General features: G+C 49.9%; 2 protein-coding genes across 2 annotated transcripts in view; one reads left to right on the top strand and one right to left on the bottom strand.

The window, feature by feature from the left end:
* Window positions 1–18,022, top strand: part of abcc2 (ATP binding cassette subfamily C member 2) — a 50,468-nt gene extending 32,446 nt beyond the window's left edge. Inside the window, exons 21-32 of the mRNA XM_033034081.1 lie at window positions 535–664; window positions 3,383–3,602; window positions 5,425–5,579; window positions 6,648–6,803; window positions 8,059–8,258; window positions 9,112–9,238; window positions 10,298–10,399; window positions 11,145–11,288; window positions 12,769–12,927; window positions 14,751–14,917; window positions 15,974–16,168; window positions 17,747–18,022. Of these exons, the coding sequence (XP_032889972.1) occupies window positions 535–664; window positions 3,383–3,602; window positions 5,425–5,579; window positions 6,648–6,803; window positions 8,059–8,258; window positions 9,112–9,238; window positions 10,298–10,399; window positions 11,145–11,288; window positions 12,769–12,927; window positions 14,751–14,917; window positions 15,974–16,168; window positions 17,747–17,876 (1,885 nt within the window). The 3' untranslated portion in view covers window positions 17,877–18,022. The remainder of the gene's footprint in view (window positions 1–534; window positions 665–3,382; window positions 3,603–5,424; window positions 5,580–6,647; window positions 6,804–8,058; window positions 8,259–9,111; window positions 9,239–10,297; window positions 10,400–11,144; window positions 11,289–12,768; window positions 12,928–14,750; window positions 14,918–15,973; window positions 16,169–17,746) is intronic.
* Window positions 18,023–22,487: 4,465 nt separating this feature from the next.
* Window positions 22,488–27,614, bottom strand: part of LOC116981227 (dynamin binding protein) — a 30,470-nt gene continuing 25,343 nt past the window's right edge. Inside the window, exons 11-14 of the mRNA XM_033034082.1 lie at window positions 27,241–27,420; window positions 25,702–25,900; window positions 24,165–24,679; window positions 22,488–23,297 (exon numbers count right to left, since the gene is read on the bottom strand). Coding sequence (XP_032889973.1) covers window positions 23,112–23,297; window positions 24,165–24,679; window positions 25,702–25,900; window positions 27,241–27,420 — 1,080 coding nt within the window. The 3' untranslated portion in view covers window positions 22,488–23,111. The remainder of the gene's footprint in view (window positions 23,298–24,164; window positions 24,680–25,701; window positions 25,901–27,240; window positions 27,421–27,614) is intronic.

Below are 27,614 nucleotides of genomic sequence, written 5' to 3'. Positions count from 1 at the left end.
ACAACTTTTAAGAAAAATGTAGGTACATGGAGAGGATAGGTTTAGAGGGATATGGGCCAAATGCCGGCAGGTGGAACTAGCTTAGATGGGGCATGTTGGGCGGTGTGGGCAAACCAGCGCTGTTCCCAAACCAAGCTGTGATGCATCTCTAGAGGATTCTAGAAATTGGATATCGTGAATCATAGGAGACATCCTGATCTGTTCTTTCCGGCTTGGCATCTCAGTGGGAAACTGGTCAGTGGGAAAACACCAGTCACTTTAGACTTTGGAGATACAGTGCAGAAACAGGCCCTTCAGAGACAACTTCCAGGCCAATTAATCCACAAACCAGTAGGTCTTTGGAGTGTGGGTGGAGACCAGTGCACCACACGGTCATGGGGCGAACATACAAACTCCATACAGACAGAGTCCGTGGTCGGGATCGAACCCGGGGCTCTGACGCTGAGAGGCTGCAACGCTACCGCTGTGCCACCTTGCCGCCCCCACGTGGCTGCCGTTGTGTGGGAAGTGATTGCCGTCGCTGTATTTCCACAGCAGGAGCAGTGTGAGAGAGTCTCTCAGGAGGTCCATGAGGAAGGGGAAGCTGCCGCCGCACAAGGAGAGCAGTGTGAAAATGGTGAAAGGTCAGAGACTGATCGAGGATGAGACCATGGTAACTGGCAAGGTAAGGCTCGACAGCACGGGGACTGCTGACGGTGGCTTATACTTCCCACCCCTCCCCTCCCCTCCCTTCCTACCCCCTCCCCTCCCTCTCACTTCCCCCACCGCTTCCTCCATTGAAGGTCTTCTAGGCATTTACAGTTTTAACAATGTTCTTGATTGGTACGGGTGTCAGAGGTTATGGGGAGAAGGCAGGAGAATGGGGTTAGGAGAGAAAGATAGATCAGCCAGGAGTGAATGGCAGAGTAGACTTGATGGGCCGAATGGCCTAATTCTACTCCTATTCCTTATGACTTTTATTATCATGTGTGCCAAAGTACAGTGAAAATCTTCTGTTTGCATATACATCAGCAAGACTATCCCCGTACCGAAGCACAATCCCCCGGTTAGTACAGAACAGCCCAGTGAGTCTATATGCAAGAGGCACTATTTTGGTGTCGTTTCACCATCCCAGCTGTAGCTGGCCACAAGGCCCGTTGCAGACCATCTTCCCGCTTTAAATCAGTCTGAAGAAGGGTCTCGACCCGAAACGTCGCCCATTTCCTTCGTTCCATAGATGCTGCCTCACTCGCTGAGTTTCTCCAGCATTTTTGTCTACCTTTGATTTTTCCAGCATCTACTGTTCCTCCTTAAACAACTGAATGTCTTTGCGCTTGCGATCACACTGTCTCGAGCCAACAATCCGCCTGTCAGGGAACGTCCTTGCCTGAGGTCCTCTGAGGTCACTGGCCCCGATTTGTCTTGGTTATTTTTCTCGCTTCCAGTTTCCTCCCCATCCCCCATCCCCCACCATCAGTCCCAAGAAGGGTCCCGATCCGAAACGTCACCCATCCATGTACTCTAGAGATGCTGCCTGACCCGCTGAGTTACTCCAGCACTTTGTGTCTATGGCGATAGTTAGTGGTCAAAGCAGCAAGGATGGGCAGAGAGGGCCAACTCTTAGGGATGAGGATAGTTGGGAAAAAGTGGCAACTATTCAGGAAGTGGCATTGCTAATGGTTTATTATTGTAACGACTCCCGAAAGAAAAAAAATTTGTTTTGTTTATTGTCACGTGTACTGAGGTACAGTGAAAGGTTTTTTGTTGCGTGCTATCCAGCCAACGGAAAGTCTATACATGATTACAATCAAGCTGTCCTCAGTGCACAGATACAGGATAAAGGGAATAATGTTTAGTGCAAGATTCTGTCCAGTAAAGTCCGATTAAAGATAGTCCGAGGGTCTCCAATGAGGTAGATGGTAGCTCAGGACTGCTCTCTAGTTGGTGATAGATGGTTCAGTTGCCTGATAACAGCTGGGAAGAAACTGCCTCTGCATCTGGAGTTTTCACACTTCTGCATCGCTTGCCTGATGGGAGAGGGGAGAAGAGGGTGTGACTGGGTTGAGATTGGCCCTTGATTTTGCTGGTGGCCTTGCCGAGGTAGTGTGAAGGATTTGTTTGTGTGCTATCTAGTAAAATCATAATAGACAGGAATACAATCGAACAGTGCACAGGTACAACAGGTACAAGAGCAAAATACCAGAGTGCAGAATGTAGTGCTACAGCATTATAGTGTTACTGTTACAGAGAGAAGGTCCAAGGTCCACAGTGAGGTAGCTTAGAAGGTCAGGACTACACCCTTGTTTATGGGAGGTCCATTCAGTAGTCAGATAACAGTCGGGAAGAGGCAGTTTCTGAATCTGGTGGATGTGCTTTCAAGCTTCTGTATTTTCTGCCCAACAGGAGAGGGGAGAAGAAGGAATTGTCCTACCCAGCAACATGGACTCCCCTTCTTGTTCCCCTTCCCACCATCTGACTATTGTCCTCTTGTTTTTCACTGCATCTCCATGGATCTCCCATCTTGCTCCCCACCGCACCATACACCCCTCCTCTTGCACACTATGGACCTTTCCTCTTGCTGAACCCACCTCAATATGGATCTTCCCTCTTGCTCCTCTCCTCACCGCCATAGACCTCCCCTATTGCTCCCCATCAATGCATGGACCTCCCATTTTGCTCTAATCCGCTCCCAACCGCAGGCCCATCCTCTTGTCCATTCTACCTCTCCTTCCTTGCTTATCTCAACATTTGCCAGTTCCAGTAAATGGTCATTAACTGAAATGTTAACCATTTTTCTCTCTCTGTCTCTCTTTCTCTCTCACGCTCTTTCCCTTTCTTCCTCTCCCTCACTCACCCTCTCTTTCCCCCTTCTCTCTTCTTCTCCTTCCCTCCCCCTCCTCCTCCCTCTCCTCCCTCTCCTCCCGCGGCTCCCTCTCCTCCCTCGCCTCCCTCTCCTCCCTCTCCTCCCTCTCCTCCCTCGCCTCCCTCTCCTCCCTCTCCTCCCTCTCCTCCCTCTCCTCCCTCTCCTCCCTCTCCTCCTCTCCTCTCCCCCCTCTCCTCCCCCTCTCCCTCCCCCCTCTCCTCCCCCCTCTCCCTCCCCCCTCTCCCCCCTCTCCCCCCCCCCCCCCCTCTCTCCCCCCCCCCCCCTCCCCCGCTCTCCCCCCCCCCCCCCCTCCCTCTCTCCCCCTCTCCCTCCCTCTCTCCCTCTCCCCCTCTCTCCCTCTCTCTCTCCCTCTCACCCTCTCTCCCCTCTCTCCCCTCTCTCCCCTCTCCCTCTCCCCCCATCCCTGGGCAGCTGAGTAATCCCACATTGCTTGTTTTCACGGTTAACGTGTGTGGTTTGTTGCTGTTGGTCGAGGACTAAAGTCGGGGGATCCACGGTGTTTGTGTTTTGGACCAACAGGTGAAGTTCAGCGTCTACTGGAAATACCTGCGTGCCATTGGCTGGCTCCACTCTGTGCTGATATTGCTGCTGTACCTCGCCCAGAACATAGCTGCCATTGGTCAGAACCTCTGGCTGAGCGACTGGACCAATGACGCCAGCCGTTACAACAGCAGCACCGAGCCGGCCTACTTGGGGGACCAGCGGATCGCCATCTTTGGAGTTCTGGGTCTGGCCCAAGGTTGGTTGGTGGGTCTCAGTCAGTGCCTGCCGTGGATCCCTCTCCCACACCAGACCCGAGTTAGGTCACAACTAAAGTACAGTATACCCTCGTTATAGAGTCATAGATAGTCATAGAGCATGGAAACTGGCACCGGCCCAACTTGCCCACATCGACCAACATCCCCCACCTACACTAGTCCCACTTACCTGCGCTTGGCCCATATCCCTCTACACCCATCCTATCCATGTACCTGTCTAACTGTTTCTTAAATATTGTGATAGTCCCGGCCTCAACTACGGTATCTCTGTCACTCCTGCCGCTGCTGTTTTAAAAAAAATAAAAATAAATGTAACCAATGATTGCAATAATATATACAATACAAAATACCAAATCAACCCATCACCTTAATACAAAATCACCCAATTATCGAAACAAATATTCTTATTTACTATTCTCATATGTTTAAAACTAAATATACCATTATACAACTATATTACAATCCTTGTCAAGGATACGTTCCATCCCCCGCGGTGCCCAGCGGTCCCGGAAATTCCCCCCAGATATTTACATGGACATCCCGTAGTCCCTCTCTAACACCACCCGGGCGTGGATGTAACCACGGAATAGGTGCAGGCAGCCGGCTTGGGCAGAACCCTCTTCCACCTGGCGTCGTGACTCATGGATGGTCAAGTTGGCCAGGCCGAGGAGCAACCCAACCAGGACATCAGCTGCCACTTCTTCCTGTCACTTTGTCCGCTACCCAGCTCCACTGCCACCTCTTTCTCATGTCACTTTGTCCACTCCTCCACTGCTGCCCCCTCCCCCTTCTTCTCCCCCAGAGTTGCCAAGTAGGTCTGACCACTATAACCAATGTACATTATAAAGGGGTCCGTTAAAACGCTGGTTTATTGGACTGTACTGCTGTAACGTTTGTTTCCAAAAATGCTAATTGGATAGAATATGATTCATGAATTAGAGGAGACCATTTACATTATCTGGGCCGAATTGGTTATTACACATCTCGATTGAGAACTAGAGAACCACTTATAAGTTACATTGGTAATTGAGAAGCAGGGGGAAAAAAGCTGTCTTGGGGAAAAAACAGTCTTAGGGAAAAAAACTGTTTCAATGTAACCTTCCTCAGACTGAAGAAGGATCAGTACAACATCACATGTCCATTTCTATCCTCGGATGCTGCCTGATCCACTGAATTCCTCAGGCAATTTGTGTTTTGCTGAACAATCCAGCATCTGCAGTCTCTTGTATTTCTATTACCTCTTGCTTCTTGGGTGTGATGGGAATTGACAGTTTTTAATAAAATCAGAAAATATTGGAAACACTCAGCAGGTTGGACAGCATCTGTTGAGAGTGAAACCTGAAGTGTCAACCCTGTTTCTCTTTCTCAGCGGGCACTGCCCCAACTCACAAAAGCTTCCAGCATTTTCTGTTTTTATTTTGGATTTCCAGCATCTGCAGTTTTTGTTGTTCTCGTTGTTAGGATTTGTTGGGTGAAACAGTCTAGAATTACTGAACCATTCTGGGTGAGTGGAACAAAGAGCTTTTGAGATGATGCATTAGACGTCAAGGGATCAAGTGGCCTTGTTCTAAATAGAACTCAAAGAGCTGGAGTTACTCAGAGGGACATGCAGCCTCTGTGGAGGGAATGACAGGAGACGTTTCGGATCAAGACTCTCCCTCAGTCTGAAGAAGGTTACATGGAAACAGTATTTTTTCTTAAGAATGTTTTTTCTCCAAGACAGCTTTTTTCCTTTTTGCTGATGGCAGGAGTGAAATGCGAGCATAGCCAGGGATGAGTAACTGCTTCACACTGTGTCCACAGGCTTCTTCGTGCTCATTGCCGTGTTCCTGATGGCAGATAGGACGGTGGCCGCCTCCCGGGATCTGCACCTGCGGTTACTCCGTAACATCCTCCATCTTCCCATGACTTTCTTCGACACCACCCCCATGGGAAGGATCATCAACAGGTTTGCCAAGGTGCGGTGCCCAGTTACCCTTCCGATTGGTGCTCCCCCCCCCCCCCCCCCCCCCCCCCCCCCCCCTCCCCTCACAGTTATGTAACTTTAGAATCATACAACACGGAAACAGGCCCTTCGGCCCAACTACATAAGTCCATAAATCACAGGAGCAGAATTATACCATTTGGCCCATCAAGTCTACTCCGCCATTCAATCACAGCTGATCTATCTTTCCCCCTCAACCCCATTCCCCAGCTTTCTCCCCGTAACCTTTGACGCTCTTACTAATCAAGAACCTGGCAATCTCCGCTTTAGAAATACCCAATGACTTGGCCTCCACAGCCGTCTGTGGCAATGAATTCCACAGATTCACCACCCTCTGACTAAAGAAATTCCTCCTCATCTCTTAATCTTTATCCTGTGTCTGTACACGGTGGATGGCTTGGATTGCAATCGTATACACTCTTTTCCTTGACTGGATTTCACACAAACAAAAGTTTTTCACTTTACCATAGAAATATAGAAACATAGAATATAGGTGCAGCAGTAGGCCATTCAGCCCTTCGAGCCAGCACCGCCATTCAATATGATCATAGCTGATCATCCAAAATCAGTACTCTGTTCCTGCTTTTTCCCCATATCAGTTGATTCCGTTCGCCCTAGGAGCTATATGCATCTCTCTCTTGAATAATCCAGTGAATTGGTCTCCACTGCCTTCTGTGGCAGAGAATTACACAGATTCACAACTCTCTGGGTGAAAAGGTATTTCCTCATCTCAGTCCTAAATGGCCTACCCCTTATTCTTAAACTGTGACCCCTGGTTCTGGACCTCCCCCAACATGGGAAACATTCTTCCTGCATCTAGCCTGTCCAAACACTTAAGAATTTTATATGTTTCTATAAGAATCCCTCTCATCCGTCTAAATTCCAGTGAATACAAGCCCAGTCGATCCATTCTTTCATCAAATGACCTTGGTCATTTTTATTGGTGCCAATAATAAACTAAACTAAACTGACTGGTGTTTAGGAGTGGGTTGCAGGGTGTGGAGTGTTGCAACTGGGAGTTGTGTTATCTTTTCTGATGCAGGATACCTACACCATAGACCAGGCGATTCCGATGTCATTCCGTGGCTGGCTGAGTTGTGTTTTCGGTGTGCTCGGGACGCTGCTGGTGATTTGTCTGGCCACGCCGTACTTTACCATCGTCATCGTGCCTCTCACCCTGGTCTACTATTTCGTACAGGTAACTCTGGAGTCAAGAGTGTTCGATGTTCATAACGTCCCAAAGTGGAACAATGACATTCTTACTTGCAGCAGCACGACAGATATGTGAGCCCAGTACTCTGCACCATAACAAACAGCAAGACAAATAATGCCCCCTTTGCCCCACCGAGTCCGTGCCGACCACAGATCATCCCGTGCAGCAGCACTATCCTACACACGAGGGGCAATTTATAATTTTTACAGACGGGAATTAACCTACAAACCTGTACGTCTTTGGAGTGTGGGCGGAAACCAGAGCACCTGGAGAAAACCCACGCGGTCACAGGGAGAACGTACAAACTTCGTACAGACAGCACCCGAAATTAGGATCAAACCTGAGTCTCTCGTGTAGTGTGGCAGCAACACCACCTCTGCGCCACTGTGCCTCCTATAGTTATCGTGAAAGAGGCCAGTGTTTATTTTACTTTAGTTTATTTATTGTCACGCGCACTGAGGTACAGTGGGAAGCTTTTTTATGGTGTGCTATCCAGTCAACGGAACAGCTATACATGATTATACAGGACTTGAGGGTCTGAGCTATTGGGAGAGGTAGAGCAGGCTTGGACTATTCCTTGGACCGTAGAAGGAAGAAGGGTGATCATAGAGTTGTATAAAATCAAGAGAGAAATAGATCGGGTAAACGTCCATTTTTTTTGCCCAGAGTAGGGGAATCGAGAAACAGAGAGCATAGGATTAAGGTGAAGAGGGAAGGATTTTATAGGAAGTTCAGGGGTAACTTTTTCACACAGTGGGTGTATGGAACAACTGCCAGAGGAAGTAGTTGGGGCAGGTACTATCGCAACGGTTAAGTAGCAATTAGACAGGTACATGGATAGTGTAGGAAGGAACTGCAGATGCTGGTTTAAACCGAAGATAGACACCAAATGCTGGAGTAACTCAGTGGGTCAGGCAGCATCTCTGGAGAGAAGGAATGGGTGACGTTTTGGGTCGAGATCCTTCTTCAGACTGATCATGGATAGGAGATGATTCAAGGGATCTGGGCCAAACGCAGGCAGGTGGGTCAAGTGTAGATGGGGCATGTTGGTCGGTGTGAGCGAGTTGGGCCGATGGGCCTAATTCAACACTGTGTGGCTCTACGACTACTGCAATTACGTACACCGCTGCGCCACACTGCTGGTGTAGAGGGTGGCAGTGACCTCTCTGTGGTGCGGATTCGCGGTGTCACCTGCAGCCCTCCGGCCCACACTGATCAGCGACTCCGCCTGTCATTACAGAGTTTCTATATCGTAACCTCCCGGCAATTACGGCGGCTGGACTCGGTCACCCGCTCTCCCATCTACTCCCACTTCGGCGAGACCGTGTCCGGCCTGTCACTGATCCGCGCCTACGGGCACCAGGCGCGGTTCCTGAGTCACAACGAGAGCATCGTGGACGGCAACCAGAAGTGCGTCTTTCCCTGGATCGTGTCCAACAGGTACGGGATCTTCCCTCCACAGGTCCGTGCAGAATTAAAGGGGCAGGTGCACACTTACGGGTGCGCTGTAGAAAGCATGTTATCCGGATGTGTCACAGCATGGTTTGGGAACAGCTCCATCCAAGACCGCAAGAAATTGCAGCAAATTGTGGACGCAGTCAGACCAGTAGGGTGACCCCAAATTTCACTGTACCAATTGGTGCATGTGACAATAAATGTCTCTTGAACCATTACACAATAGACAATAGACAATAGGTACAGGAGTAGGCCATTCGGCCCTTCGAGCTAGCACCGCCATTCAATGTGATTATGGCTGATCATCCCCAATCAATACCCTGTTCCTGCCTTCTCCCCATATCCCCTCCCTGACCGCCATCTTTAAGAGCCTTATCAAGCTCTCTCTTGAAAGTATCCAGAGAACCGGCCTCCACCGCCCTCTGAGGCAGAGAATTCCACAGACTCACAACTCTCTGTGAGAAAAAGTGTTTCCTCGTCTCTATTCTAAATGGCTTACTACTTATTCTTAAGGGGTAAGCCATTTACTCCTTAAGAATGGAGACGAGGAAACACTTTTTCTCACAAACCAACCTCACTTCCATTGACTCCATCTGCACTTCACGCTGCCTCGACAAGGCCAGCAGCACAATCAAGGACCTTCTTCCTCCCTCTCCCATCGGGCGAACGGTACAGAAGTGTGAAAACGCACACCTCCAGCTTGAGGGACAGTGTCTTCCCAGCTGTTATCAGGCAACTGAACCATCCTCTCACCAACAGATCGTTCCATGTACCCACTACCCTCCTTTTGGGAGAATCTTCTATTCACCGCACGGTACCCGTCTCTGTTTCTCTGCAGGTGGCTTGCGATCCGTTTGGAGTTTGTTGGTAATCTGGTGGTGTTCTTTGCCGCGCTCTTTGCTGTCATGTCCAGGGGCACTCTGGACAGTGGGCTCGTAGGCTTGTCCATTTCATACGCTTTAAATGTGAGTCTCCCGTCAGTATCTCTCGAGGCAGACACCGGGTGATCCTGAAGGAATCCCGTCCCGTCGCTGTGTGTGATTTTTTTTTTAACCAAAAATAATTAATGCAATAATTTACAATAATACAGAAACATAGAAAGTAGGTGCAGGAGGAGGCCATTCGGCTCGTCGAGCCAACACCGCCATTCAAAATGATCATGGCTGATCGTCGAGGATCATTATTACCCTGTTCCTGCTTTTTCCCCATATCAGTTGATTCCGTTAGCCCCAGGAGCTATATGCAACTCTCTCTTGAATACATCCAGTGAATTAACCTCCACTGCCTCTGTGGCAGAGAATTCCACAGATTCACAACTCTCTGGGTGAACAAAGGTTTTCCTCATCTCAGTCCTAAATGGCCTACCCCTTATTCTTAAACTGTGACCCCTGGTTCTGGACTCCCCTAATATCAGGAACATTTTTCCTGCATCTAGCCTGTCCAATCCTTACAGTATTTTATGTTTCTATAAGATGCCCTCTCATCCTTCTAAATTCCAGTTAATATGTATAATACTAAATGATTCGAAACAAAACCCACCACCATCGTACAAGTAAAACAAATATTCTTAAATTATTACTTCCTCATCCTTGTCGAGGGTGCGTTCCACCCCCAGCGTTCCCGGACATCGCCCAGGGCGCCCATGGACAGCGCCTAGTCTCTCTCTAGTACCACCCGGGCACGGACGTAACCCCGGAAAAGGGGCAAGCAGCCCTCTTCCGCTTGGCGCCGTGACTTGCGGATGGCCAACTTGGCCGGGCCTAGGAGCAACCCAACCAGGACATCTTCAGCCCCACCCTCTCCCCTACGCACTGGGTGTCCAAAGATGAGGATGGTCCTGTCACTATGTGGGGGGGGGGGGATCATAGACACAGACCCCGTACGATCTCTGTGTGGGGGAATCCCAGACGCAGACGTCCTCTCGTGACTTGGTGACTTTGTCCCTGCCTCGGGACCTTTGGTCATTGGATACCTCACTGCATCTCTCATTACTCCCCTCCCTCCCTCCCTCCCATCCTTTCCAGGTGACCCAAGCCCTGAACTGGCTGGTGAGGCAGACTTCCGAGCTGGAGACTAACATTGTGTCTGTGGAGAGAGTGGACGAGTACAGCCAACTGGACAATGAGGTACTCGGGGCGGGGGAAGGGTACAATGTCCCCTGGGGTGGGGAGACTGTGGTGTGTCTGGTGGTGGTCCAATAGTTCTTTATTATCATCCGTACCATCCTATCACCAACGAGAGAATGATCGTGACCTCCCATCTCATAGAGTTATAGAAAGTGGAAAGATCCCCTTCAGCCCAACTTGCCCGCACCAGCCAACACGTCCCACCTACACTAGTCCCACCTGCCTGTGTTTGGCCCTCATCCCTCTAAACATCCTATCCATGTACCTGTTTTAATGTTTCTTAAACATTGTGATCATGCCTGCCTTAACCACCTCCTCCGACAGCTCATTCCATAAACCCACCACCTATTCCTCTCATGATCTTGTACACCTCTAAAAGATCATCCCTCATCCTCCTGCACTCCAAGGAATTGAGCCCTAGCCTGCTCAACCTCTCTCTATAGTTCAGGCCCTCGTGTCCTGGCAACATCTTCGTAAATCTCCTCTACACCCCTTCCAGCATCTACCTCATTGGAGACTCTCGGACTATCGTTAATCACTTTACTGGGCTTTAACTTGGTTAAAGCACAATCTTTCCACTGACTGGATAGCATGCAACGAAAAAGCTTTTCACTGTACATGTGACAATAAACTAAACTAAACGAGTAACTCAGCGGGTCAGGCAGGATCCCTGGAGAACATGGATAGGTGAGTTACTCCAGCGTTTGTGTCCTTTTAAAATTTTATTTAATCCCCATCTCCTTAGGCTCCATGGGTTTTGGAGCAGAGGCCCGGAAGGGACTGGCCTTCGAAGGGCGAGATTTCGTTTGTGGATTACAAGGCACGTTATAGACCAGACCTGGGCCTGGTGCTGCACGGACTGTCCTGTGAGATCAAGGCTAACGAGAAGGTAAATGTAGAACATGGTACAGCACAGGAACAGGCCCTTCGGCCCACAATGTCCCCCCACTCCCCCCCCCCCCCCCCACCTTTATTACTTTCCAACCTTCCAACCATATCTCTGACCATACCCTCCCCATCCCCATCCAACTATTCAAACCCCACCCCATTCCATCGGGTCCAAACCGCTCCATTCCATCTGCATCTGTCCGGCCTCTCCCTCCCCAGACAGACCTGTGACAATCGGAATCCGATCTTACTTCCAGAGATATGGTTGGGAGGTTGGAAAGTAATAAAGGTGGGGGGGGGGGGGGGGGGAGTGGGGGGACATTGTGGGCCGAAGGGCCTGTTCCTGTGTCCAAGTCTATCTTGTCTCTCCCACGATGGACTTGCTCGTCCGATACCTGCGGCGGCACGGTGGCGCAGCGGCAGAGTTGCTGCCTTACACCACCAGAGGCCCAGGTTCGATCCTAACTACGGGTGCTGCCTGTAGGGAGTTTGCACGTTCCCCCCGTAACCATGTAGATTTTCTCCTGGTTCTCAAGTTTCCTCCCACACTTCAAAGATGTCCAGGTTTGTAGGTTAATTGGCCCTCTGTAAGTTGCCCTGGTGTGCAGGGAGTGGGTACCACAGTGGGATAACGTAGCTTTAATGTGATCGAGTGATTGATGGTCAGTGTGGACTCAGTGGGCCAAACGGCCTGTTTCCACATTGTATCTCTAAACTAAACTAAAATATAAAATGTTTACAATTATAAAATTGTAAACTGCCCCAGTGTGCAGAGTGCAACTAGTGTGAATGGGTGATCGCTGGTCGGCAGAGACTCGGTGGGCTAAAGAGCCTGTTTCGATGCTGTATCTCTAAAAACTAAATTGCTTATCCATGAGACATCACTCTGATCTCTGGCCCAGACAGACCTTTAGATTTTAGAGATACAGCACAGAAACAGGCCCTCAAACCATTGAGTCTGCGCCGACCAACAATCATCCCGTACACTAACACTATCCCACACACTAGGAACAATTTACAATTTTTTCCGAAGCCTATTTACATACAAACCTGTATGTCATTGGAATGTGGGAGAAAACCAGAGCACCTGGAGAGAACCTACGTGGTCACAGGGAGAACGTACAACTTTATACAGACAACACAGGATCGAACCTGAGACTCCAGCGCAGTGAGGCAGCAACTCTACCACTGTTCCACCCTGCAATTGTTCCCCCCTCTCTCTCCCTCCCACCCTGATTAATCTGTGGAATTCTTAGCCACAGGAGGCCGTGGAGGCCAAGTCAGTGGATATTTCTAAGGCAGAGAGAGATAGATTCTTGATTAGTATGGGTGTCAGAGGTTATGGGGAGAAGGCAGGAGAATGGGGTTAGTTGGGGGAGATAAATCAGCCCCGATTGAACGGCTGAGAAGACTCGATGGGTCAAATGGCCTAATTCTACTCCTATTCCTTATGACCTTATGACCTTATGACCCACCCACAGGTCGGCATAGTTGGGAGGACCGGCGCGGGCAAGTCCTCTTTGACCAACAGTCTGTTCCGGATCGTCGAGGCGGCCGGCGGCAAGATCCTGATTGACGGACTGGACATCGCAACCATCGGTCTCCATGACCTGAGGCGGAAACTCACCATCATCCCTCAGGTAGGCTGGAGGCAGAGCGACCCAGGTACACAACAGCTCAGCATGTCACAAGGTGCTCCACAACCAACGGCCTCCTGATGTAACGTGGTTCAAAGGCACTTCATTTGTCACGTATGAAACTGCACAGTGAAATACGTTTTTTTGCATATTTACACATACACTTGACACCAGGTGGCATCTTTAACCATAGGGTGGTGAATCAGTGCAGACCCTCGGATTATCTTTAATCAGACTTTACTGAACACCGTGTACTAAATTCCCTTTATCCTGTATCTGTACACTATGGACCTGCTCGATTGTAATCATGTACAGTCCGCTGGCTGGTTGGCACGCAACTAAAGCTTTTCACTGTACCTCGGTACACGTTACAATAAACTAAATGAAAGTTTGTCGTTGACAATGGGTGCATTGAATTGAAGATAGAACATTATTATTTAGTGATACAGCGCAGAAACAGGCCCTTCGGCCCACTGACTCCACGTCGACCAGCGTTCACCCCATACACTACTTCCATCCTATGCATTAGGGACAATTTACAGATGCCAATTAACTTACAAACCTCTAAGTCTTGGGAATAAAACTAAACTACTTCATTGCCGCAGACTGCTGTGGAGGCCAAGTCACTGGGTATCTTTAAGGCAGAGATTGACGAGTTCTTGATTAGTAAGGGTGTCAGGGTTATGGGGAGAAGGCAGGAGAATGGTGTTGAGAGGGAAAGATAGATCAGCCATGATTGAATGGCAGAGCAGACTCAATGGGCCGAATGGCCTAATTCTGCTCCTGTAACTTATGAATATGAACTTATGGTAGCTATTTTATGCGTAGCAAGCTCCCAAAAAGCAGCCAGCCCTAACGAGGAAGCAATACAGGCTCAGAATATCCCAGTGTTGCAGCAGGTAGAGTTGCTGCCTTACAGAGACCCGGGTTCTAACCCAACCTTGGGTGCTGTCTGTATGGAGTTTCAACATTCTCCCCGTGACCACTTGGGTTTCCTCCAGCTGCTCTGGTTTTTTTCCCACGTTCCAAAGACGTGCAGGTTTGTCGGTTAATTGGCTTCTGTAAATGATCCCAAGTGTGTGTGGGATAGATCTAGCGTTAACGGGTGATCGCTGGTCGGCACAGACTTGGTGGGCTGAAGTACCTGCTTCCATGCTGTATCTCTAAACTAAACGAAACTTGGTCAGAGATAGACACAAAGTGCTGGAGTATCTCAGCATCTCTGGAGAACATGGGATAGGTGACATTTTGGCTCGGGACCTTTCTGAATAAGGGTCCTGACCCAAAATGTCACCTATCTATAGTCTGAAGAAGAATCCCGACCTGAAACAAGGACAAGGGGTCACAGCTTAAGGATAAGGGGGAAATCCTTTAGGACCGAGATGAGAAGAAACTTTTTCACACAGAGAGTGGTGAATCTCTGGAACTCTCTGCCACAGAGGGTAGTTGAGGCCAGTTCATTGGCTATATTTAAGAGGGAGTTAGATGTGGCCCTTGTGGCTAAAGGGATCAGGGGGTATGGAGAGAAGGCAGGTACGGGATACTGAGTTGGATGATCAGCCATGATCATATTGAATGGCGGTGCAGGCTCGAAGGGCCGAACGGCCTACTCCTGCACCTATTTTCTATGTATCGTTGTATCTATGAAACGCTACCTATTCATGTTCTCCAGAGATGCTGCCTGACCCGCTGAGTTACTCCAGCACTTTGTGTCTATCTTTGGTATAAACCAGCATCTGCAGTTCTTTGTTTCTACACCTGGCCAATCTCGTTGACCGTCCCAGTTGGCACGTTGACCAACCGTGAGCCTGTTTCTTTGCCCCCAGGACCCTGTGCTGTTCTCGGGCACCTTCAGGATGAACCTGGACCCTTTCAACGAATACTCGGACGAGAAGGTGTGGGACGCCCTGGAACTGGCTCACCTGAAGCCGTTCACCGCCGGCCTGCCCAACAAACTCCAGCAGGAGGTGGCAGAAGGAGGAGAGAACCTCAGGTAAGTTCCTCACCCCACCAGCCACGGACCCCCCCACTCCCTGTCCCCCTGTCAGTGTGGGGTTTGTGTGTACACATCTTTCCCTGCGCATGCACATGCCCTTGTATATAAATGTGCACTGTGTACTGGGGTTAGTGTGCATGGGTGTGTACTAGTGTACACAATGCATGTGTGTGTGTGTGTGTGTGTTTATGTGATTGTAAATGAAGATTGTACATTGTGTGAATGTGTGTGCCTGGATATGTGGTCTTGCATATAGATAACTACACTGCATGTCTGTGTGTGTGTGATTGTGTGTGTGCCTGGATATGTGGGCTTGCTCATAACTGCACTGCATGTCTGTGTGTGCGTACACATGTCTGCATGTACGCAGACCTTTGCATGTCTTTGTGCATGTGCGTGTATGTCTTTAAATGTATGTGATGCCTGTATATGTATGTGTGTGCCTGTGTACGACTGTTTATGTATATGTGTGTGTGTGCATGTCCGTTTGTGCATGTGTGTACCAGTGACCCGGCCTCTCTATCCCTCTCTCTTTCCCTCCCTTCCTCTGTTTGTGGAGTATTGCCTGCACTGGGTCGGTGGGGGGCTCTCTTCTTTCCTCCTGATTACCCTGCGGTGGATCAGTGGGTAACACCCTCTCTCTCCATCACTCCCTCTCTCCATCACTCTCTCTCCCTGCTCCTTCATCCCTCCCTCACTGTTTGGTGAGAGTCGCTCTGCAGTGGGTCAGCGAGACTCCCCCTCTCTCGTTCACCCTCCTGCTCTTGTTGGGGGAGGGGGGGGTGGTGGTTTCCCACGATGGGTCAGTGGTGACCCTATCTCTCCCCACCCCCACTACTATCTCACACAGTTTGGGCAGTCGGTGACTCCCTCCCTCCCTCCCCCCTCTATCACTGTTTGGGTAGTTGGTGATTTTCTCTCCCTCCCCCATTTTGGGCAGTGGGTGCCCCTCGCCATCTATCTCCCCCCTCTCTCACAGCTTGTGACGCCGGTCACCCACTCTCTATCCCCTCACTGTTTGGGCAGTCAGTGACCCTCTCTCCCCCCCGGCAGTGTGGGGCAGCGGCAGTTGCTGTGCCTGGCGCGGGCTTTGCTGCGCGGCTCCCGGGTGCTGGTCCTAGACGAGGCGACTGCCGCCGTTGACCTGGAGACGGACAGGCTGATCCAGGCCACCATCCGCCACCGCTTCGCAGCCTGCACCCTGCTGGTCATCGCACACCGGCTGCACACCGTCATGGACTGCTCCAGGTACAGACCCCGCCTCCTGGACCCTCCCCTCATCCATCCTCTCCCCCACCTCGTCCCCTTCCTCTCAGTCGCATCCTCCGGTACCCGTCCCATCCCTCTCTGTACCCTCCCATCCTCCCCTCCCTGTCCCATCCTCCTCTCATCCCCACCGCTCCCCTTCCTCATCCCCATCACTCCACCTCCCTGTCCCATCCCACCCTCACTCCCTGTCTGCCCCCCTCATCCCCATCACTCCACCTCCGTCCCCTTCGTCATTCGCTCCCCTCCCTATCCCATCCTCCCCTCCCTATCCCATCCTCCTCTCATCCCCACCGCTCCCCTTCCTCATCCCCATCACTCCACCTCCCCATCCCACCCTCACTCCGTCTGCCCCCCTCATCCCATCACTCCACCTCCGTCCCCTTCGTCATTCCCTCCCCTCCGTATCCCATCCTCCCCTCCCTATCCCATCCTCCCCTCCCTATCCCATCCTCCCCTCATCCCCACCGCTCCCCTTCCTCATCCCCATCACTCCACCTCTCTGTCCCCCTCTTCATTCCCTCCCCTCCCCTCCCAGCCTATTCCACGGGGTGAATGCACAGTATTTTACCCAGAGTAGGGGAATCAACAACCAGAGGTCAAGGTGAGGGTGGGAACGATTCGAAACCTGAAGGACAACTGTTTCACTGGGTAGACAAAAACGCTGGAGAAACTCAGCGGGTGAGGCAGCATCTATGGAGCGAAGGAAACAGGCAACGTTTCGGGTCGAGACCCTTCTTCCGAAACGTTGCCCATTTACTTCGCTCCATAGATGCTGCCTCACCCGCTGAGTTTCTCCAGCATCTGCAGTTCCTTCTTAAACAACTGTTTCACTGGGTGTATGGAACGAGCTGCCGGAGGAGGTAGTTGAGGCAGGTACCATAACAACATTTAAAAGGTATTTGGACAGGTATATGGATGGGGTAGGTTTAGTGGTATATGGGCCAAACATGGGTCAGGTGAGATTAGTGTAGATCGGCCAGCACGGCCAAGTTGGGCTGAAGAGCCTGACATAAAAATAGCTTTTTCCCACGAGCAGTAGCTCTACTCAACAGCCAAACATCTGTAACCTCCTTTTGCTCTGGTATTTTATTTTATTTGTTTTACGTTTATCTTGTTTTATTTTTAATTGTCTACTGTAATCATGTTGTTATCCTTGCGAGCAAAGCACCGGCAAATTCCTAGTATGTACTGTATACATAATTGGCTAGTAAAATGTATTCAATTCAAAAATGTTATCAGTCTACACTAGTCCCACCTGCCTGTGTTTGGCCCATGTCCCTCGAAACCTATCCTATCCATGTACTTGTCCCGGTGTCTCTTAAACATTGCAATAGTAGCCAACTATGTCCTCTGGCAGCTCGTTCCATACCCACCCTTTGTGTAAAAAAATGTTGCCCCTCGGGTTCCTTTTAAATCTTTTCCCTCGCCTTAAACCAGTGTCCTCTGGTTCTTGATTCCCCTACTCTGGGTAAAAGACTGTGCATTTACCCTCTCGTTTTCCCTCGTGATCTTATACATGTAGTATCTCAGTACTAAATCTGTTCTCCGGTCTGGCAGGGTGATGGTATTGGACGCAGGAAGAATCCTGGAGTTTGACACCCCTTCTGCCCTCATTCAAAGCAAAGGACATTTCTACAGGATGGCGATGGAAGCAGGGGTCACAATGGAGAAGAACACGGTTCTTTGACATGGCCAGGCAGCGAGGGCAGGTCCCAGCTATCGGGACGGTGGACGGTCTTCGAGCACAAGAATCAACATCCAACCCATGAACGAGAGAGTGGCGAAGTAACACTGCCCCACTCCCCTCAAAACCACTCACTCATTGGACCCACCGATCCCTCTCTCTGTTCTGCCCACCATCTGCGCAGCGGGTAGTGCTGCTGCCTCACAGCGCAATTGACGCAGGTTCTATCTTGACTACGGGTGCTGTGTGTGTGGAGCTTGTATCTCCTCCCTGTCAATGCGCTAGTTTTCTCCGGGTGCTCCGGTTTCCTCCCACATCCCAAAGACATGCAGGTTTCTAGGTTAATTAGTTTCTGGAAATTAAATCTGGCGTGTAGGTTAGAACTAGTGTGAACGGGTGATCAATGGTCAGCATGGACTCGGTGGGCCGAAGGGCCTGTTTTCATGCTGTATCTCTGAAACTGATACAGCACACCAGAGGAACTTTCTGATTCTTACACTTAATGCCCCAACCTATGAAGGCAAGAATACCACATACTGCAGATTGTAGAGAATTGGGGACACAGCCCAGAGAATTGTGGACATCAGGCAAACCAATCTTCTGTCCATTGCCCCATCTACACTTCACACTGCCTCGGCAAGGCCACCAGCATAATCAAGGACCCGTCACTCCCTCTTCTCCCATCAGGCAAGATGTACAGAAATGTGAAAATGTACACCTCCAGATTTAGGGACAGTTTCTTCCCAGCTGTTATCAGGCACCTGAACCATCCTATCACCAACTAGAGAGTGGTCCTGACCTCCCATCTACCTCATTTGAGACCCTCGGACTACAGTGCCCTCCATAATGTTTGGGACAATGACCCATCAATATTTATTTGCCTCTGTTCTCCACAATTTGAGATTTGTAATAGAAAAAAATTCACATGTGGTTAAAGTGCATTGTCAGATTTCAATAAAGGCAATTTTTAAACATTTTGGTATCACCATGTAAAAATTACAGTAGTGTTTATACATTGTCCCCCCCCATTTCAGGGTACCATAATGTTTGGCCATTCAAGAATGACTATTTTGTAGCTTTGAAAAACTCCTTTGTTGCTTTAGCAGTATGTTTGGGATCATTGTCTTGCTGTAGAATGAACAGCCGACCAATGGATTTTGAGGCATTTGTTCAGAATTCATATGGCTGCTACCATCAGCAGTTGTATCATCAATGAAGATAAGTGAGCCAGTACCTTCAGCAGCCATACATGCCCAGGCCATAACACCCCCACCACCATGTTTCACAGATGAGCTGGTATGCTTTGGATCTTGGGCAGTTCCTTCTCTCCTCCATACTTTGCCCTTGCCATCACTCTGATATAAATTAATCTTCATCTCATCTGTCCACAAGACCTTTTCCAGAACTGTACTTCTTGGCAAGCAGTAACATGACCATCCTATTTTTGTGGCTAACCAGTGGTTTGCTTCTTGCAGTGTAGCATCTATTTTTGTTCATGAAGTCTTCTGCAGACAGTGGTCATTGACAAATCCACTCCTGACACCTGAAGAGTTTTTCTGATCTGTCGGACAGGTGTTTGGGGATTTTTCTTTATTATAGAGAAAATTCTTCTGTCACCAGCAGTGGAGGTCTTCCTTGGCCTGTCAGTCCCTTTGCGATTAGTAAGCTCACCAGTGCTCTTGTTCTTCTTAATGATGTTCCAAACAGTTGATTTTGGTTTGGCTGATGTCTCCATAACAGTTTCATTCTTGTTTCTCATTCACAAAGGCTTATTTGACTTTCATTGGCACAACTTTGGTCCTTATGTTGATAAACAGCAATAATAAAAGTTTCCAAATGTGATGGAAAGACTGGAGGAAAGACTAGATACTGAGAGCTCTCTTATACCTTCATTAAGGAGGCAGTTAAACACACCTGAGCAATTACAAACACCTGTGAAGCCATGTGTCCCAAACATTATGGTGCCCTGAAATGAGGGGGATTATGTAAAAACACAGCTGTAATTTCTACATGGTGAAACCAAAATGTATAAAAATACCCTTGAATAAAATCTAACAATGTGCACTTTGACCACATGTGATTTTTTTCTATTACAAATCTCAAATTGTGGAGTACATGGGGCAAATAAATAAATGATGGGTCTTTGTCCCAAACATTATGGAGGGCACTGTACCTTTAATCAAACTGCACTGGACTTTATCTTGCACGAAACGTTATTCGCTTTATCCTATATCTGTACACTGTGGCCAGCTTGATTGTCATTATGTCTAGTCTTTCCATTGACTGGATAGCACGCAACAAAAAGGCTTTTCACTGTTACTTGTGCATGTGACAGCAAATTAAAACACGTTGCAGAGACAGAGGAGAATAAGGGAAAGATGATTGGTACTCAATAAAATGCCCAGTCACGCATCAGCACCCCGAGAGTCACATTAAACTGGGCTTTGGGGTAGGTTAGCCATGATCATATTGAATGGCGGTACAGGCTCGAAGGGCCGAATGGCCTACTCCTGCACTTATTTTCTATGTTAGGGGTGAACTGGGCAAGATTCCAGACCCCCCTCAACTTATTTTATGGTCCTGTGTGACAGTCTCACAGCTCCAGAGTCCCAGGTTTAATCCTGACATCCGGTGCTGTCTGTGTGGAGTTTGCAAGTTCGCCCTACGGCCGCGTGGGTTTAACTCCCACATGTGTACGTTTGTAGGATAATTGTCCCTCTGTAAATTGCTCCTAGTGTGCTGGGAGTGGATGAGAAAGTGGGATAATATAGAACCAGTGCGAGTGGGTGAGCGATGGTCGGCATGGACTCGATGGGCCGAAGGGCCTGTTTCCATGCAGTATCTTTCAATGAAAGTGTGCAAGACATCCATCCTCTGCAAGTGATGCACTGTAATTATTTGATATCTGTCCAGGGTTATAGTTTATTAAGGTATCTGATCTACCCGTAAGGAACTTCATGGCTTTAACCCAGCAAGGTTTCTGATTGAATTCCTACACGCAGTGCACTAAATGTTGCAATGCACCGTAGAAAGCATTTTGTCAGTATGCATCACAGCTTGGTTTGTGAACAGCTCTCGCCAAGAACGCAAGAAATTGTAGAGAGTTGTGGATGTAGCCCAGTCCATCACACAATCCAGATTCCCCCCCCCCATTGACTTCATCTACACCACACTGCCTCGGGAAAGCAGCCAACATAATTAAAGACTTGTCCCATTTCAGTCTTTCCTTCTTCCCTCTCCTGTCCAGAAGAAGGTACAGAAGCTTGAAAGTGCGCAGCATGAGACCCAGGAACAGCTTCTTCCCCTCTGTGATCAAGCTTCTGAATGGTCCTTCCATAAGCTAGGGTACTGTCCGATTCACCTCTACACCATTGCAGACATTGGACTTTGTCTCTGGAACTGATGCAAAACAATGCTGAGAACTATAATCTGCACTCTGTATCTTCCCCTTTACTCTACCTATTGTACTTGAATTTGACTTGATTGTATTTATGTATGGTATATCTGATGTTTGGATAGCAAGCAAAACAAAACTTTTCACTGTACCTCGGTACACGTAACATTAATAAACCTATACCTAAATGAGAGTACCTCTCTTACACACTCTCACACACACGCTCGCACGCACACTCAGACTCAGTCACACACACAAAACATTAAAGTCTCTCTTTAATTCCAGCGTAGATGTTAGCATCATTTGCTGACAGACCACACACACAGGCATTGACTGTGTTCATTGATGAGAACGAGATGGCTATGAGATGGTGCCAGATATCCAGAGGTGTGTACCTCACCGTCCCACATCTCTCTCCGCACGAGACCATGGGAGGTAGGCACTCAGGTTGAATGGCCTTGCCCATCCTACTCCAGGCACTGGGGCCATCATCCTCTGGCTGAGCTGAGATGATGTTGGTTACTTAGTTCCGGCGCTCAGGCGAGGTTGAATCAGGTGAGTGGTTCGTCGAGATTCCCACGCTTGTCGAGCTTGTGCGGACATTTACGCCAGGCTCAGACCCCCACCCGACACACGTTGCTGTAGCAAAGCTTTACTGCCCGATGACCATGCCCAAGACTCCCCGTGGCCACAGAACATAAAGCACACCCTGGACACAAGGTGCCGGAGTAACTCAGCGGGTCAGGCAGCATCCCTGCAGAACATGGATAGCTGACGTTTTGGGCCCAGACACCTCGTTAGATTCCCAGCAAGCTCACAGGCCAACTTTGGAGTCGACATCTTCAAGCCATTGAGTGTGGCTTGTTGCAGGGAGAGTTGATGGTCTTTGCTTGGGACTGGGTTCTTTGCCAGGCAAGTCCATGCACATTAGGTAAATATTTGGCTTGCTTATCTCCTGGATACGGTTCCCTGATGGAGGAAGGACGATCAGCTGCTGGTCTCCAACCAGCTGTTGGCTTGAGGAGCACCTTCGGCCCATCGGCCCCATTCTAGCCATCCAACTAGAGATCATAGCTCCACTCAACACTGCTATTTGGTTTAGAGGCTCTCCTCTCTTCCCCACCCTTTGGTTTTTGTTGTCCGTGGGAGTCGATGCTGGCACTTTGACCCAAGTTGCAGCCGAACCAACCACGGCTAAAACACTCAAACCGAGTCAAATATAAAACCGAGCTGTGTGTAGTGTAAAACATTCTATAAGGATACATCAAGCTTAAAATGCTGTGTTTATAAGACTGGGCTGTGCTGGATAGGCCTAAGTGTTATCATCATACCGCATGCTATCAGACGTGGAACCCACGGCTCGTATCCCTCTGGCCCGGGTTCCTCTTGTGCCTTCCGTTATCTAGACGGCACCGGCCCTTCTCCTGCCAACAGTTTGCCACAGCGGCGTGCAGACGCACAATTAGGTAGCCCCGTCCGTCTGCCAAACCCCAATCTCAAAACGGTGGTGTTCCTGGAAACAGGAGGCCGAGGGTAGGTAAAGTCCGGATCGGCAAACGTTCTTCTTAACATGGGGGGGGGGGGGGGTGGGGCCCGTATATTTTACGGTGGATTCACCGTGGAATCGAGGAAGATTTGGATTGAGGAGTTTTGATGGAGAATAGCACCAGCATTTATTCCCCCAATTGCAAGTCTTCGAGTCCAGATAAGTCGGTGAAGATGTTGCTTCCAGCGAGGCTCTCTCTCTCTCTCGCCCGGCCTGGTTGGCCCGAGTGTTTCCAACACACGAGAGGGCGCTTGCTGCTGTTCCGTTCAGACCCCTCCCTCGGCCTCCTCTCCCCACCTCACGTGTACTCCGTTTTCCGGATGTAGGTGGCGGGCACGTAGCCCTGCTTGCCGTCAGCCTGCGCCAGCCACCACTCCCGGTTACCGTCCATGTCGTGGAAGCAGAGGATGCGCAGCCGCTGGTTGAGATGGATGGTGAGCTCGTTCGAGCACCGCGCCCTGAAGTTGTAGACGGCGTAGTAAACCTGGGGCGGAGAGGAAGCAGCGGTCAGTCGGGCGGGGGGGGGGGGGGGGGTGGTTGTGGGACACGAGGAACTTTTAGACTTTAGAGATACAGCGCGGAAACAGCTCCTTCGGCCCACCGAGTCCACGCCGACCACCCCGTACACTAGCACTATCCAACACTGTAGGGACAATTTGCAATTTTTACCAAAGCCAATTAACCCACAAACCCACACGTCTTTGGGATGTGGGAGGAAACCGGAGCACCCGGAGAAAACCCACACAGTCACAGGGAGAATGCACAAACTCCGTACAGACAGCACGTGTGGTCAGGATCTAACCCGGGCCTAGCGCTGTAAGGCCGCAACTCTACCGCTGTGCCACTGTGCCGTCCATTTTTTGCAGATGCTGGTTTACATAAAGGACACAAAGTGCCGGAGTAACACAGCGGGTCAGCATCTATGGACAGTGCGGATAGTTGATGTTTCAGGTCGGGACCCGATTTCAGGCTGAGCATCTCTGGAGGGAAGGACAGGCAACGTTTCAGGTCAGGACCCTACTTCATAGTCATAGAGTAGGCATACAGCACGGAAATAGGCCCTTCGGCCCACAAAGTCCATGCTGGCCAGCAATCACCCCATGCACTAGCATATCCTACACACACTAGCGACAATTTACAGAAGCCAATTAACCTACAAACCTCTATGTATTTGGAGTGTGGGAGGAAACCAGAGCACCCGGAGAAAACCCACGCAGTCACAGGGAGAACGTACAGACAGCACCCGCAGTCAGGATCTAACTTGAGTCTCTGGCGCTGTGAGGCAGCAGCTCTGCCCGCTGCCCCACCATGCTGGTGCAAGCTCCCTCACCCACAGTCTCCCTGATGTTACCTGATGCCCGGAGTCAAAGTTGTTGCTCTCCAGGTAGCCCTCCTGCGATGATGCCCGGCGTAACACCCGTCGGCATTCCCTGTTTTTCCTCGGCAGGGAGTATTCCATCTGCCCGGAGCGTTTGGGCTGCACCGTGGAGTAGGAATCCTTGGGCCGCTGAGAAGTCACGGTTGACGAGTGGTCGAAGGTGCTGGATCGGCACGCCAGGGCGGGGGGTCGCTGGGAAGGGTCAGGGTCGGCTGCGACCTGCCGCCCCTGGCCCCCGCTTGTCCTCTGCGTCCCCCCCACACTGGGGGTGACGGGGCCCGGAGTGTCCACGGTGGGGGCGGAGTAGGAGACGGTGCCGGTGGAGTGGTTGACCGCCAAGGCCGAGGCGCTGTTCTGCCGCGAGATCACTGGCGAGGAGCCGCCGTAGCCAGACTCGTTGGAGGAGTGGCTTCCCACTGAGATGTCCGAGTGGCTGCAACGCGGGTTGTACGGCTTCAGGAAGGAACTGTACACAAAGCCCTTCACCACTGCAGGGGAAACAACAGGCAACGTCACACACAGTCAAACAAGAACGGACTCAACCCGAAACATCACCCATCCCTTCTCTCCTGAGATGATGTCTGACCCGCTGAGTTACCCCAGCACTTTGTGTTTACCTTCAATGCAGTTCTTTTCTACATCTTGTTTGGTTACGTTTAGTATTCTTGTCACATGTATTATACGAGGGGCGGCACAGTGGTAGAGTTCCTGCCTCACAGCACCAGTGACCCGGGTTGGATCCTGACTGCATGTGCTGTCTGTACGGAGTTTGCACGTTCTCTCTGTGACCGCGTGGGTTTCTGCAGATTTCCACTCACACTCCAAAGAGAGTGCTGGTTTGTAGGTTAATTGGCTTCTGTAAGTTGTAAATGGTCCCTGATGTGTAGGATAATGCTAATGTTGGTCGGTATGGACTCGGTGGGTCGAAGGGGCATGTTTCCACGCTGTATCTCTAAATTACCACAAACAGTGAAAAGCCTGGATAAATGGATATGGAGAGGATGTTTCCACAAGTGGGAGAGTCTAGGACCCGAGGCCATAGCCTTAGAATAAAAGGACATACCTTTAGAAAGGAGATGAGGAGGAATTTCTTTAGAGGGCGGAGAATTTGTGGAATTCACTACCACAGACGGCTGAGGAGGACGTTATTTGGTATTTTTAAGGAGAATATTGACAGATGTTTGATTAGTAAGGGTGTCTGGGGTTATGGGAGAAGGCAGGAGAATGGGACTGAGAGGGAACGATAGGTCAGCTGTAGTTAAATAGAGGAGTAGACTTGATGGGCGGAATAGCCTAATCCCACTCCTGTAACTTAGAGCTAAGCTAAACTAGTGTGAAAGGTGTAACGTTGGTCAGCGTGGGTTCTTTGGGCCGAATTGGCCTGTTTCCATGCTGTAGCTCTAAACTGAACGAAAGTAGTGTGAAAGTAGAGGGTTGTCGGCACGGACCCGGTGGGCCGAAGGGCCTGCCTCCACACCGCATCCCCAAAACAAAAGCAGTCGGCCCCTACCCCCATTGTCCACCAGCCAGCGGTTCTGGCTGCCCATGGGATCCTGCTGTTTGATGACTCCCACCAGGTCTCCTTCCAGCAGAGAGACGTCGAGCTCCTGGGCAGCGTTGAAGTTGCGGTCGGCCTGGTGCAGCTTGTCCGGCTCGTACTTCGCCAACAGGGATGCCCGCTGTTCTCCCGTCTGGAATGTGGAGAGGGGCTGGAGAGAGAGAAAGAGAGAAGAGCAACACTGTTGGTGTCATAGAGTCATGGAGCACGGAGGCAGAGATCCTTCCAGTGACCATGAAGAACGAAAACAAAAGTAAACTGAATTAAACTGAAGTAAATGAAGTTAAACTGAACTAAAATAAAGTAAACTGGATCGACACAAACTGCTGGAGTAACTCAGCGGGACAGGCAGCATCTTTGGAGAAGGAATGGGTGACGTTTCGGGCCGAGATCGTAAACAGCGATGCAGTGGAAGATACAGTGGAAAACGTCACCTATTTCCTTCGCTCCGTAGATACTGCCTCACCCGCTGAGTTTCTCCAACATTTTTGTCTACTAGTGTACGGGTGATCGCTGGTCAGCACGGACTCGGTGGGTCGAAGGGCCCATTGCCATCCTGTATCTCTAAACCAAACTAAACTTCAGCCCAACATCTATGCCCCATTTACACTAGTCCCACCTGCCCGAGTTTGGCCCATATCCCTCCAAACTATTCCCATCCATGTACATGTCTAAATGTCTTATAAATGTGATTATTGTACCTGCCTCACCGACCTCGTCTGACAGCTCGTTCCACACATCCACCATCCTTCGGTTCCACAGGTTCCTATTAAATCTTTCCCCTTCCCCCCCACCCCCCTCACCTTAAACCCATGTCCTCTGGTTCTTGATTCCTCTACCCTGGGTAAAAGACTCTGTGCATTTACCCTGTTTCTTTCTTTCATGATGTTATACATCTCTGTAAGATCGCACTTCATCGTCCTGCGCTCCAAGGAATAAAATCCAAGCCTGTCCAACCTCTCCTGTTTAACTCAGGCCCTCAAGTCCAGGCAACGCCCTTGTAAATCTTCTCTGCTCTCTTTTCAGCTATAACAGGGTGACTTGTGCGAGTGTGAGTGTGTATATTCATGTCTGTCTGTGGTTGTACACATGCCTTGTCATCCTTCCTATAGCAGGGTGACCAGGAATGAACCCAATACTCTAGAGGTAGCCTCACCAACGTCTTGTACAACTTCAACATAATGCCACAACTTCTCCATCAATAATCCCTCATAAGTATTAGGAGCAGAATTAGGCCATTCAGCCCCTGAAGTCTACTCCTCCATTCAATTGTGGCTGATCTATCTTTCCCTCTGCTTTCTCCCCATAACCCCTGACATGCGCACTTATCAAGAATCTGGCAATCTCTGCCTTAAAAATATCCATTGACTTGGCCTCCACAGCTGTCTGTGGCAATGAATTCCACAGATTCACCACCCTGTGGCTGAACCACGGGTGATGTGGGAGAGCCTGTTGGCGAGCGTGGACAGGGCTGCATAGGGCAAGGCTTACCAACGTGGACATCTGCCATCTTGCAGACTGCCGCTCGATGGTCTTGCGCTCGAAGGGCTTCCTGGAGGCAGGGAGGGAGTCTGGGAAGAAGCTGAAGACCTGGAGCAGCTGCATGGCCTTATTGTGCTCTTCCTGGAAGGAGGCCACGATCGTGGTGTCCTTGCTCACCAACAAAATCAACTGGAACACAGAACACAGTTTAGTTTATTGTCACGTGTACAGAGGTACAGTGAAAAACCTTTTTTGTTACACGCTATCCAGTCAGCGGAAAGACTGCACATGATTCCGGAAGTGGCGGCGCTGTGATACGGCTGCGGCTCGCCTGCAGTCTGTCTGTTTTTACTTTTTTGTGTTGTTTTTTTTGTCTAGTTTAG

Source organism: Amblyraja radiata, chromosome 15, assembly GCF_010909765.2.
Source record: "Amblyraja radiata isolate CabotCenter1 chromosome 15, sAmbRad1.1.pri, whole genome shotgun sequence".
In the NCBI taxonomy this organism is placed as follows: Eukaryota; Metazoa; Chordata; class Chondrichthyes; order Rajiformes; family Rajidae; genus Amblyraja; species Amblyraja radiata.
This window is presented reverse-complemented; position numbering and strand designations above follow the sequence as displayed.